The sequence below is a fragment of the Melopsittacus undulatus genome, chromosome 11 (genome assembly GCF_012275295.1).
Source record: "Melopsittacus undulatus isolate bMelUnd1 chromosome 11, bMelUnd1.mat.Z, whole genome shotgun sequence".
Lineage (NCBI taxonomy): Eukaryota > Metazoa > Chordata > Aves > Psittaciformes > Psittaculidae > Melopsittacus > Melopsittacus undulatus.
The window spans coordinates 18,501,200-18,514,742 of NC_047537.1; the positions used below are offsets into that span (position 1 = coordinate 18,501,200).

A 13,543-nucleotide genomic window follows, 5' to 3' on the forward strand; every position below is an offset into this window, starting at 1 on the left:
ACCACTACTGTTGTGCAGGGAAGATTGAAAACAGAAAGACCAACTCAAAAAATAAAGAGAAAAGTACTAAACCAGATTCTAACAGCAAAGGAAGAATGAGAAGAACTCTCCTCTGATTTCATGATACCTGGCAGCTTCAGCCATTTGGGTATTTTCCCAGGGGCCCTCCTCAGCACCGGTGGAGCTTCACGCACACTTGCTGGCTCTGGCTGCTCATCGGTCTTCTTGTCTCTTCCCACTTCTGGCTCAGACAGGGATGGAACTGTTGATTGTAAAGATGATGAAGCAGAAGAAACTAATGATTTGGACAAACATCTGAGGAAAAAAACCAAGCAAATAGAATTAATCTTTTCGTAATAGCTCCTTGTACCACCACCACCTCTAAACTTTTGAAGTCAGATTGAAAAGCTTCTTTTTCATCATAAAAGGATTTACTTGATGTAGTCACTGAAATCCTACTTTGCAAAGATGGACTCACAAAGCTGTGAAGTCAAGTATGCCAGTATGACTGCTTCAGGAGAAAATGAAGTCCTAGTATCTTCAGAGCACATTTCTTTGTATTAAGATGGGCTCATTTCATGCTTCCCATTTCTGAAATACCCATCTACAACTCTATTCAGTCACAACGTACCTGGCTACTAATACATCAGCTGCAGAAGGGGAAACAGCAGAGCTCAGCAGGTCTGACTTCAGGTAACAGTCTGTTTAAAAATGAAATCCAAACACTTGTTTGGTAACAGAGAGACTTCAATCACCACAGAATCCCATAGCTCTCGCTCAGAAAATACTTGCTGTATACTACAGTAAATCTCCATCATTTTCCCCCAGCTGGCACAGGACACTTCTAAACTGTGACAATTTCTCTCACAAGTTGAATTTCCTCATTCAGACCTCAAGATCCTGACATGTTCTTTCAGTGCTCTCTGCATCTCAAACTTTTCTGTGAAGCCAGAGCTTTAATCTGGGAGAAAAAGATTCTAAGCATAACATGGAGGTATCAAAGAATCAAAGATTCAAATCTGTTCGCCCATCTACAGCCATGTAGTATCTAATCCACTATAATAGGAGGTCTGTAAAAGTCTTTCAGTATCATCTATCTAGTTAACATTTTGAATAGCAGAATTTCCTTCTATAGACTTGTTCTTCTATCATTCTTGTCTCCATAGCAGACAATGCTCACTCCACAGCCTAAGAAATCTCACAGGAAAGGTGCTGTGTTTACATGTACGATAAAACTAACTGACCAAGCTACTTCAGAGAGCTTAAGCCATTCCCAACAGGAACATTTGCCAGCACTCGCAGGGACTGCATTATCTTTTATCAGAAGAACTCTAAACATAAGGATGTAATTCTGGATCTACTACAGGAGCTATACAGATAAACAAGAGAGGAAATTTACTCACCCCTGCACTCCTCTGATCCAAAATGTATGACAGCAGTTGGAAAGAGTTTAGCCTGCAGCAAAAAGGGAAGAGATCACTGTACACACTTTCACAGGTCACTGTGAACATTAGAGACAGGTTAGACAGCTACAGACAAATTCAGAGTTCAAGCTGAGGGCACTGAGCCATCTATAATTTGGAAAAGGCTCAACGTGTGTAGAGCACAAGGTGCTCAGGGAGAGATCATAAGACATGATCTATTCTTCTACACACAAGTGTACAGCATGTGCTCGTAGGACTGATGACCTGCCATTTGTCCTCCTCTGTCCCCGTATTTCAGGCCATTTATATTTCACCCACATTCTCCACTGCTGAGCAGACAATGTGAATATGATTAAGAATCTTCCAAGACCCGAGTGACTGATAGTAAGAGAAGGAAAATCAAGCTATGCCCTCAGAAATCTACTCTAGATGATATGATTACATTTACACCTTGTTTCTAATTGGAATTTGTCTAGTTTTCACAGCTTCCCAGGCTACAGTCTACCCTTTTATAAATCCAGCCTGAATTCCAAGTTCCTACTTGTCAGAATAACTCTGCCATACTCAAACATTTTTTTCATCCACTGAGCTCATCGAGTGACCCAGATAACTGCAGGACTGCATGCTCATTGCTTTCCACACTCAGTCCTTTCCATCGTGGCTCAGTAGCTTTACTCAACTACCTCTGCATAAATATATACTGAATAATTCAATACAAAATTTGAATTAAGTTTGACATACACAGAAACAATAACACTGTATTTCTCACCTTGATCCAATAAATAAAGAAATAGATAAAAGCAAGCAACTGCCCCTCTTCATATCATTAATGGATACGCAGGAATTGTGCAGGGCAGACTGCCTGCTCTTGAGTTTTCTTGAGCCTCTGTTGCCACCATCAGCACAGTCAGGATACTGGAATAAGGGTCCTTGGACCCAATCCAGCACAGCAATTACCAGAACTCAAAGGTTCTGTGCATTCATTCTGTGGATTGCTACCTAATACTTAGACTAAAAAACTGTGTTAACCAGAGGCAAAATGAAACATCGTCACCTCTCTTCCTGACTACAACCTTTAAATGAGTACATTGTATTACAAATTATTAACCAAAGGCTGTAGACTTCCACATACAGCATGGCCTACATCATGTTAAACTGAAGCAGGAGACTACTCCAAGTCTCCAATCAGTCGACTCCAAGTCTCAGCTCCTGCTACAGCAGCCAGGCATCTCCACATCGCTGAACTGCCATCTTAGCAGAAATCATTATTTATTAGGTCTTTTACCATTGCAGTGCTCAGCCGGCAGGGCCGGGGGTGCTGCTCCAGCCACAGAGACGGCTCGCCATAAACTTTCTTAATTAAAAAGTACCAGACACGGTTTAGAAACCCCAGAGAAAACTCTTGCAAGAGCTTTGATGTTTCCGCTGCATTCGTCTGAAGGGATCCCTCTATTTAGGAAATGGGTGCCTTAAAAAGCTCCCCCCCACACACACACATACACTCAAGCCTTTTACACACAACATCCTTTTCATGCCAGCTGCAAGTTGGAAAATGAGGGTTTTGTAGTGTGTCAGTGTTGGAATTTTTTAATAACCTCCCCTCTCTTTTTTCCCCTCCTGACCAATTATCTTGGTAAATAATTAACATTCTGAAGGAGATAAGTAAGCACAGCATCTCAGAGCTCAAAGCCCTTTAGTTCAAAGCCCTGCCCTTTTCTCTTGCTGCCGCCACCAAAACTTCCTTGTCAATCAAGCTCTGGGCACACACATCAAAGCTTCATGTAGGAATGGCCCCAAGGGGTCAGAGAAAATTCATGGCAGGGCCTGCATAAGGCAGAAAAAGAGTGAGAAACACAGACCAAGAGCTAGACAGATACACTCAATCACACAAACACACAGAATGTGCCCCAATATAAACCTCTACCCTATTTACTCACAGGTTCACAAATAACCATAGTTCTAAGTTTCAGGATCCATGTCCACAACCATTTCCCACTGCTGGCAGCACATCAGTCCAGAAGTTTCAGTTCAAAACCTTTTAATTGAAAGAAACTTAAAGGAACCTGACAGCAGCTCCCAGCTATATACAGAATCCTTCCCATGGCTCATTTCCCTGCATCCCTATCCTTTCCTAGGGGTCAGCCAACACGGCATCCCCTTCTTGCCAAATCTACATCCAATAAGTTCCTCACTTTAGATAGATGATTGGCTCATTCATACAACCCTTTACCTAGTTTTCTCTGGGCAGGATTCTCTGGTACCATCCCCATTCCAGCACTTCCTGAGGGTGCAGCACACAAGGCAGGTAGCTACATCTCACCAGGATTCAGCCAGGCCCTGACAGGACATTAACGCTGTCTGAGGGGGTTTGTAACAAAAAGGTATCTGAGCCAGTGGAATGATCCCACTGGCCAAGGCATGTCTTGGCATAAAGATGAGAAGGGCTTTGCTAGCTGCAGTCCAGGAAAATATACAAACCCAAAGCTGGAGCCTTTAGTATTCTCTAACACTGCTAAGGATGCAAGCATTACCTGAAAACTATATTCTCAAGTGAGCTGGTATTCCCTCATTTGTAGTTGTTCTAATGCATACATCCATGTCTCTAGAACTCTGCAGTTCTTCAGCTGCACAGGATTCTTATCCAAACCTGTGCATCAACACGTAGAAATCTCTTAGAGTCAACCTGAGCCTGTCAGATTGACCAAGAGATCATAGGCTGATTGAAACAACTATTCAAAAATCTCCATTTGGTTGTATGTGAAGAGTTACTACAGTATGAATGAGTCAACAGCTAGTTACTATACTCAAATATCCATCATTTATCTTTTTTTCTGCTTTGATTTCCAGCCAAAGATACAATGCCACTCTGACTGGGAAAACAGATTACCTTAATCTGTTGAATTATAATGTTCAAATCACACTGTGCAAGGCATATTTACAAAATGCAGTTTGATTATTAATTTGATTGCAACAGCATCTAGAAACCCAAGTGAAAATGGTGTCTTTGTGCAATTATATACATGTAATGAGCAGCAACGTGCAGTATACATAAAAATGTAAGAAAGCATGAGGGCTTGGGATTTTGTTTTGGTTTGTTGGGTTTTGGGGTTGTTGTTTTGTGGGGTTTTTTTTTTTTTGTTAGTTGAGGTTTTTTTGGTACAAATGAGAAAATGAGACATTAAATAACTTAAGGTCACACAGGATGGCAAGTAGCAGAAATGAAAACTAAGTGTGTAAGTCTCCAGAGTCCTATCCAAGGCCTTAATCACAGGACAGCTTCCTTCTGAAGGGATCAGAAAGTCACTGAGGAGGCAAGAAGTTGAGGAATCCAATGTCCTGCTTACTGTCCTCCCCATTCAAGGAGTACCATTCCAACCAAACAGCTCCTCAGGTTTTAAAGGTCTGAATAACACAGCATCACTGCATTACTTACAGTTGCAGAAGTTTAAATGAGAGCTTTCCGTTTCAGAAACCTGGAGACCAGCCTGCTTCTCATAAAGCCACATTTAGTCTAAAAGCATGTAGCCAAGTAACTCTGAGCTTTACTTCAGCCCAGCCAGGCACAGTTGATCAGACACCACAGTGGTGAGCGTGGTTTAGGAATGCAGGGTACCCTGCCTGCGGGGTGGTACTGGGGCTACTGCATCTTGCATTCCGTGTTAAAAATATCTACACTAGAACAACATTCCTCTGTGAATCCATCTGCAATACACAAAAGGAACATTGCTGCTTTGTTTTACTGCACCTCCTGGTAACTTGTTCTCTAGGGCACAGAAAAGATTTCAGGCAGACCCTTCCCAAATAACATCTCAACACTTCCTCCTTCACCAGGTACCTCCAGACATACACATTCAAAAACCCCTAGAACACAGCGTTGCAAGCCACATCCATCAGTACCGTGCAGTTACTCTGCTCGCTGACAGAGCGATGCTTTCAGACCAAGCAGAGACTGCTGTCTAAGGGGAACTCGCAGCTGCCAGTGAGAAGCATTCTTTCCATTAACATGATCTGAAAAGATTAGAGTGCCACAGGTCTGCTGTTAGTTTGATGTTAAAAGAAAATAAGCACTTCAAAGGAACACGCGCATGGAAGGAGAAACCCAAGCTACCAACATGAAATACTGCATAGTACACACACCCCAAACACATAAACTAGCTCTTGGAAAATTCAACTGGAAAGCCGGTGGATCAAAAGCTTTTCCAGCAAGACTGCAAAGCATTGCTGAAACAGAAATAAACACTCCAGTCATGGTCAAAGGGGGAAACTGACAAAGTGGTTGGTGTTTATAACCTGGGAACAAAGCTGCTCAATGTGGACTGCAACTGCCAAAGAAGATGGATATTTTGCAGCCAGTACAGAAGAGGTCTGATCCAGTTAGAGCAAGGGACCTTCAACATTCATAAGGCAAAGATAAGATTTGAAAGCACTACTCTGAGAAGGCTCCTTCAAAAGGAATCCATGTATAAAGAGCATTGAGACCTTGAGTTGAGCTCTGGGAGAGCTGGCCTTCACAACCAACTGCAGGAGAGGACATCTGGGCAGAATTACCCCTCCAACACTCGGTCCTACAGAAGGCCCTCACTGGGATGGAAGTGACTTGCTGGAAGTCAGCATCAGGGGCAAGGATGGACAGTGAGCAAAACAGACCGCACCAGACAAGCTACCAAAATCTGGCCAGATGGGAAAATCCTGAACGAGTAAGCAAAGGGCCAAGACTGCACACAGGAAGGTGAATGTCGTCCTCTGGGCTGGATGGATTTCACTATTAATTGCAATTTTCTTTGCTGCCGCTGGCAATACCTCCAACAGACTAACTCTGATGAAGGAATTGTTTCTGAAGTTGCATTCAGGCTCATGCCAAAAGCAGAGAAGGCTCCACACTGCTCAGATCGCAGTCGGCTTCACTGGACAAGCAAGCCAGACTTATTGCCCAAGCTGGCATTAACAAACAGGATATGGAAACAGAACCAAAGGCAAAAAAAGGAACAAACAGCTCCTCTAGATGTCTGCCCCATGGTACACGCCAGAGGAAACACTCAGCACGCTCTAAGATCTGATTAGAAGATCTAAATATTTATGTGGAAGCCTGTGATTCCTTCAGCTCCTCTGAAGACAGATGATGGCCTCCTGCCCTCTTTGCTGCCTTGACTTTTCCAGTGGCTGGCATTCTTACCTTCTACTAACTCTTTCCTAGCATTAACACAGTAATCAATGATTTTTTTCCACTAACCCACCCCAGATGTGCACTCCACAAGTGCATTTCTGGAAGGAGAAAGAAGCTAAGAAACAACTCTGAAAAGCTTGGCTAGCCTAGAAAAACACAAACAAGCAACAAGAGTTATATGGAACCCGATGCCAAGTGCTACAACAGGGATGCCTGCAGTTGATCAGTTCTAGAGAGCAGAACATTATAAAACACTTCAAGGGACATGAGGATAAGGCAGCCAGCAAAAATAGCAATAACAAAAAATCAAAGCAATGCCTTGAAGTCTTTATGGGTTCAAAAAACTTCACATTGCTGCCAATCTGTGAGCTCATTATACTGTAAATACACACATATTTTGGGAGAATTCACTTCAGACAGCTTTTTCAGCCCAAGTATCTTGGCAAACAAGCTGACAATATTTGTCTTTTTCCCCAGTTTTGCTTGCAGAGTAAAGGTTCTCCCTTCATGGGAAGTCATCATATTTAATGAATGTGGTTCCAACCTTACCAGCTTGAATGGAGTGAGAGGGCGGAGAGAGAGCAGAAGTGTTGATAATATGGTACTCCACCATCTGCAGTGACTCCTGCTATTAGCTACAGCACAAATTTCAGTCATGTCTAAATACTGAAAGTTCAAACGTGCTCACATTGCTGCCTCGGACACCATCACTTGTTCTCATTGCCTGTACCAAGGCTGTCTGCAGAATGCAGGACAACCTACCACTAACTTAGGACAGGGAAAGCCAGGCACAAGTCCATGATTCATGTCTGACACTGGACAAACAATCCCAAACAGCCAAGTCCCAGTCATATCACAGAAGCAACTCTGCCCTCTACCCTAGCAGTGATACCCTCAGGAATCATACAGGCTCCTTGACAGTAAGTTGCTGAAACAGCCAGGCTGGCAGTGATCAGTGCCCAGGACACTGTGCCTGGGCTCAAGCAGGCTCTGCCTCTGTCTCAGAAAAAGACCATAAGTTTCTAGAAAATCCTTCTGAAGTTCATCAAGAGAATTCCATACCCTTGAAGGATGCCATTGGAATTCTCTATGTACCAAGGCACTTCTCAAAGGAGAAAACAGAAGGCAATTAATTAACCTATGACTAAACTGAAGGGAATAAATAATTGGATGTTTCTCTGCCACAGTCTCACTTAAAAGTAACAAGAGTGGTCCACTTGTGCTTAGACATGACAAAGCAACCCAGAAAACCAAGGATGGACCATGCAGAAGCCACTAGCCAACCTCTATTCCCTCACTCTTTGGTTTTCTTTACTAGTTCTCATTTCTCTCAAGAGCTCCAGCACTGTATTTGGAGAACAGGAATTCAACAAGTCCCCAAGAGCAAACGCAAAAGAAACCACATTAAAAAAAAAAAAAAGAAAAAAAAAAGAAAAAAAAGGAGCAGCATTCCTGGGGCAGGGTAAGGACAAATCGCATCTGGAAGTCAGGAACAGGAATTCTAAGGTTCATACAACTTCAATTATGGCTCACAGTTACCGCTCACATACCTAGATGCAGTGCAATCTGCCCTACGATGCCTTTGTAAAACCGGACCAGAAAGGGAGCTCTGACTAAAGCACAAAGGTTTCCCTTCCACAGACCACAGGATGCCTGAAAGGGGCGAAGCCCTCACCCATGCAGAGCCCGACACCACCCAGCACAGCATCAGGACCGCAGCGCTGCGAGGTTGGGCACTAACCAGCACGACCTTCTCCTCACACTGAAGAGTTCATGGCTTGGAAGGCAACACTACAGAGCAAGTGAGAAGGGTGAGCAAGGCCTGTCCCCAGCACTGCCTCACCTGGCCCAGTACCACAAATGTCACCTCTCCTGCTCTGCCCCACTGTGATTTCTCCTGGAGCGCTGAGGCTCAGGCAAAGCAGCCTGATTAGCAACAGCCACCCGCAAAAAGGGCATCCAACAATAACACAGCTGCCAGGGACACGAAAGGCAGAGCAACTTCCGCACCCGTTTCTTCCCTGCAAAGAAAGGCCACTTCAGCCCCTGCCAAGCACTCGGATCTGCCACAGCAGAGGGAAAGCCTATCTGAGCAGAAGACATCACAGTACAGGCCCTTCACTGGCAGAAGTTAGAGATGAGAAAGGATTTACACCATTAACAGAGAGCAAAGCTTCACCCAGAACCAGCCAACCTAAACTGGGATAAGGCACCATCCTCCCAAGTCAGAGCCCTGTGGTCTCTGACAAGCAGTAGGGTAACCACAATGGTATGACAAGCTCCTGGCAGGAATTGTTTTTTTCCTGTTTGATGCTTCATCCAAATAAAATGCTTATAAACACACAAAATCATTCTTGCCATAACAGGACATGACCTGAAAGGGACGAAAGGCCCCAGGCAAGGGACAGAATGCTGCATGGCCACTGTCACTAAACACAGCTCTTCCAGTCCGCAAACCCACTTTACATAATGGCCATTTTACAACCCAGCTGCATCAAACAACTCCTTTCACACATGCTCATCTGCCTGGCCCCCAGCACACATTCCAGCAGCACAGGGGCAACTGCCCCAAAATCTCAAGCTCTAAACAGACTGTGGAGCCCAACCCCATCCAGGCACAGCATTTATTTCCCCTCCCTCTCTTCATCCCATTTTATCCTTCCAAGTTGCCTCAGCCCTTTGCAGTCTTCTCCCACCTCATCCTGAACATACATGAATTTCTCTGCTCCTCTAACAAAATAATTCCCCTGCGGTTTCTTGCCAATCCAGTGACAAATCTTCCCTTATTGCTAAACCTCTACTCTGCTCACCTCATTGGTGCACTGTTGCCAGCCTCAAGCATTTGGGTCAAACCATGCACTCATTTCCAGTGCCCAGGGCCCCATAGCCAAGGCTAAAGTCTCCCTGAATAGAACTTGATATTTTTAAAGAACAGCTCAATTACAACAATGCTTTCCTGCTCCTTGCACCATGAACTCTATTTTGCAAGTCAGCTCTGATGAACTGGGTGGGTTTTCCTAATTCTGGGGATAAGCACACAAGAGCATTTTGAAATCTCACAGTGAATGTGCATAGGTGAATAGAGGTGAATGCCTACAGCTGTGTACACATTTCCAACCATCTGAGGCTTCTGCACCAAATGGACTAAGGCAACAAACTGCACCACGAGCAGAAACTTTGCACAGTTCATATACTTAACTGCAGAAGGAGATAAAGTGAGTTCCTTAAAATCACTATGAACTTTAGCAAGGCCCCCTGGAGGAAAAGTTTACTTGGGTCCATTGGCATAACTGCATTAGCCAACTCTCAGAACTAAGTGATGTGTGTGAGCAAAACATTTACTTTCACAAAGCTGAAATTTTATGTGTCATTTCATGTGTATTAGTCCATTACCATTCAATCTATAGGATAGTTGAGTCAATATAGGAAGTGCTATTGGGTCAGGTAAGTTGCAAAGTAGCCCACTTTCAGCAGTACACAAGGATGTCAAGAACAAATGCATGCAGGCCACAGGTTCACTCAGTCCAGCCAGTATCCTGTTTCCAACAGCAACCAAAACAACCCTCAAAAACCAGATGCACAGAGGAGTATCCCTGCTCTTTGATTCTATGTGATACTTTCCCCTAATACTATTAGCTAGTAACAATTTTCAGTTCAGAAGCTTCCTGACATGGCTCAAGAGAGGTTCAAGAGAGACTCACAGTAGATATCTTCCTTGCACTTGTACAAATTTCTCTGGAACCTGTACATACTTGTAGTATGTAGTAGCCTGTGACAAGAAATTCTACATTGGTGTTCTGTTGCATGAACAGCTACGTTCTTCTATCACCTTGATGCCACACACTCCTGTCCTGGACAGAGCAAGAAATAAACCCCTTCCAGCTTCTCCTTGATATGTCATTTCTTTCCCAATCACATCTTCTGCAGACTGACAAGCCCTAGCCTACTCAGTCTTTCTCTATGCAGGAGCCATTCTACACCTCTGATGATCCCCATTTCCCTCTACTGCACCCTTCCCAGTTCCTTTTTAAGATGAGACCAGATCTGCAAATATTATTCAAGATGCAAGCAAACCCTAGTTTCATCCAGTGATGCTCTTCATTTTGTTATCTACTTTGTTCTGAATACTTTGGATTTGGAAAGAAGGTCATTTCAACTTTGACTATTCAATGATGAGCTGATGATTCATCACTGCACTCCATGGCAATGAGAATCAACCTGACAGGTCACTGAGATGCATATGAAGTTCAAATTATTTTTCCCAGCACATGCATCACTGCATTTACATACACTGAACCATGTGGCTAAGAAAAAAATGCCAAGTCATGCAACTGCTGGGAAATGTAGTAACCTCTCAAAATGTCACATTAAAATCCCTAACAAATGTGAAGCACGAGGTTTGTCTTTGCACATTTTACAAATAATTGTAATGATCCTGTATGCTTAGATTATGTTTAAAAAATCCACTTTTCTTCAAGCATACCCAAATTCTCAACACAAGCACTTTTTACACACAGTTTAGTCAGACTGCACTGGGACTGCAAGTTGCATGGAAAAAAATAATTCTTAAATCAAGTTTGGATTTGCCACCCTTTGTCTCAATCAGATGCTGCTGTTGTTCTGTGTTCACACAGAGGAAGTGGGAAAAGAGAAAAATTATTCCTTAAACCAGTCGATTTGCAGGAGAATGCCCAGCCTTCGAGCTCTGTACCTTGGACAGTCAGTTCTGTCCTAACATCAGCTCTGCACCTCTGCTGTGCAACACGACAAACACTTCAGTCTCAGGACAGACACCACACATGGAGGATGCTTGACAAGAAAACTGACCAGGTTCTCCATCAGGTTGTGATTTCTAAAGGAATCTGGAAGACTGAAAGTCTGAAAGACACCTCCGGGTCTCTACAGAGCACTAATGTAACACATGTGTATGTCTTGGTGAGCTGCTGCAAAGAATGAATTCCATACTACATGTCACAACTAGGAAACTGAGAACTTGCCACAAGTGTAATAAGCACAAGTAACAGTGCCAGGTACAGAACAAAGGCTTTAACACAGCAAATGAAGCACAACTCCTGCCATGAAGTTTCAAAGACAGGGACATGTAATTATTTCTGTGGTGTTCCACTGAACAAGTTATGTTTCAGAAGACACCCAGAGAAACATTGAATGTCTGCTGAAAAAGAGAAAAGAACAGTATTGGGATGAGGGAGGAGACAAGGGGCAAATATAGGTGAGCAGATTTTGAACTTTATTTGGAAGACAGACCAAAGCTAAGGACTAACAAGGACCGGAAACAGCATCAGAGGCTGGATGAATAGGAGGCACATACAGGTCAGCAAAGAAGGTGCCACATTCAAGTTCATTGAACAGGGAGACACACACCCTTTTCCTTGTGGAATGAGTATGGTTTGCAAAGGATTTAGAAGCTAACTAAAAAAGAAGAGGAAGACAACAGTCACAGGAGATCTCAAGGTAGTATGGACAGGCACGTGAGCAGACAGGGTATTTCCCACCAGTGACAGAGACAATGGAAGAAAGCTGCATCAGAAAAGTAATACATTGAATTCAAAGGAACAACAAAAGATCCAATAGAAAATGAACTGAGAATAGGATAAAGGTTGATTACAGAGGCAGATTGTGAGTCTTCAGCATCTAGGATGTACTTAACAACAAAAAAAAAAGGAAAGCCTGTCTTAAAGGAAAAATAAATAGTGTCAAAACTTGAAATCCATGACATTCTAGAGGAAAATATAGCATATTGGGTGGGGGACAACATCACTTCCTATAGAGACACTGAAAAGAACACCAGATATTTTGTAGGGGCACAAGTCCTAAGGCTAAAGCAGGAAATACAGAAACACATACCAGCCAAATCTTAGAAAAAGACAGAAAAAAAACAACCCATTTCATTCAGGAAACCTGTTGGTGAGAGATGTAGAGAGAACATGCTTTGGAAAGGTGAAATAAGCATTCCAAAGAGCATGTTAGAAAACATGTAAATGAACTCTAGGTGAGGGATGCGCTCAGATATGACAGCTCAGGACCAAAAGAAGAGACTGAGACAGAAGAAGGCTGTGAGTAGTGTGGTGTGTCAGAGCAGTCTGTGCTAGTCCCAGCTCCCAGGCTGCTTCCTTTGCCTCAGAACTGCTAACGAGTGCAGACCATTTTTCATTATCTGCTGTTCCTCTGAAAGTTTTCCAAATGCACCATTAGCACTGCAGCCACAGCAGCTTCCCCTTCGTGGGATTTCTCAGAATCTGAACACAAGATTTGTCCTTTGCTTTTCCCATCATGGTTACCATGTGTGCCTTGAGAGAGTGTTTTGGGTGGCAGATGTGGGTGAGATGGCTCAAATCAGAGGAAACTGGAGAACTGCCTTCATGTCCGAATGGTAAAATCTTCCGGCTCAAAGATACAAAGTGCTTTCCACTGGCATTTTCATTATTAATTAAAATATACAAAATGGCTTTGAAAAAAAAATCGTTGTTCTCCCCACCCACAGTGATATTGTCTTACCAACACAACCACAATCCCATTCCTGTTGGTGGGAGCACATCCATGCACTGCCCATTCAAACAGAGGCCATGGTCATGTAGAGCACGGGGAGGCTGGTAAAAGCAGAGAGCCCTTGGGCTGTGAAGCTGGATGGAGGCCAAAAGCAACTCCACAGCAATTCCTGAGCCACAGAACCAGAGGGCTGAGATCCCCAAGAGGCTCCAGGTTCCCTAGGAAGCTAAACCTGTCACGGGCATGGTGATAATACAAAGAACTCCAGCATCAACAAAACCACTCCCAAAACTTCAAATTTCATGAAATAATTCTTAGCAGGGTATTAGGAAGGGGAGACACTTCCCACTGTGAACACAGAGATCCACACTTTGCTTTCCTGAATATTCAGTAGTCTAAAAGCAGCTGCACATGTATCTCTTCCAAATGACCTGGTCAGGAAGTTGTG

At 43.5% G+C, this 13,543-nt stretch overlaps 1 protein-coding gene across 2 annotated transcripts in view; it reads right to left on the reverse strand.

The window, feature by feature from the left end:
- The window catches only part of ASPSCR1 (ASPSCR1 tether for SLC2A4, UBX domain containing), a 37,410-nt gene that overhangs the window by 2,012 nt on the left and 21,855 nt on the right, over positions 1–13,543 (reverse strand). For both annotated transcript variants that reach the window (XM_005144204.3, XM_031044882.2), the window contains 3 exons: positions 1,404–1,455; positions 632–701; positions 128–315 (listed from right to left, as the gene is read on the reverse strand). In XM_005144204.3, the coding sequence (XP_005144261.2) occupies positions 128–315; positions 632–701; positions 1,404–1,455 (310 nt within the window). The remainder of the gene's footprint in view (positions 1–127; positions 316–631; positions 702–1,403; positions 1,456–13,543) is intronic.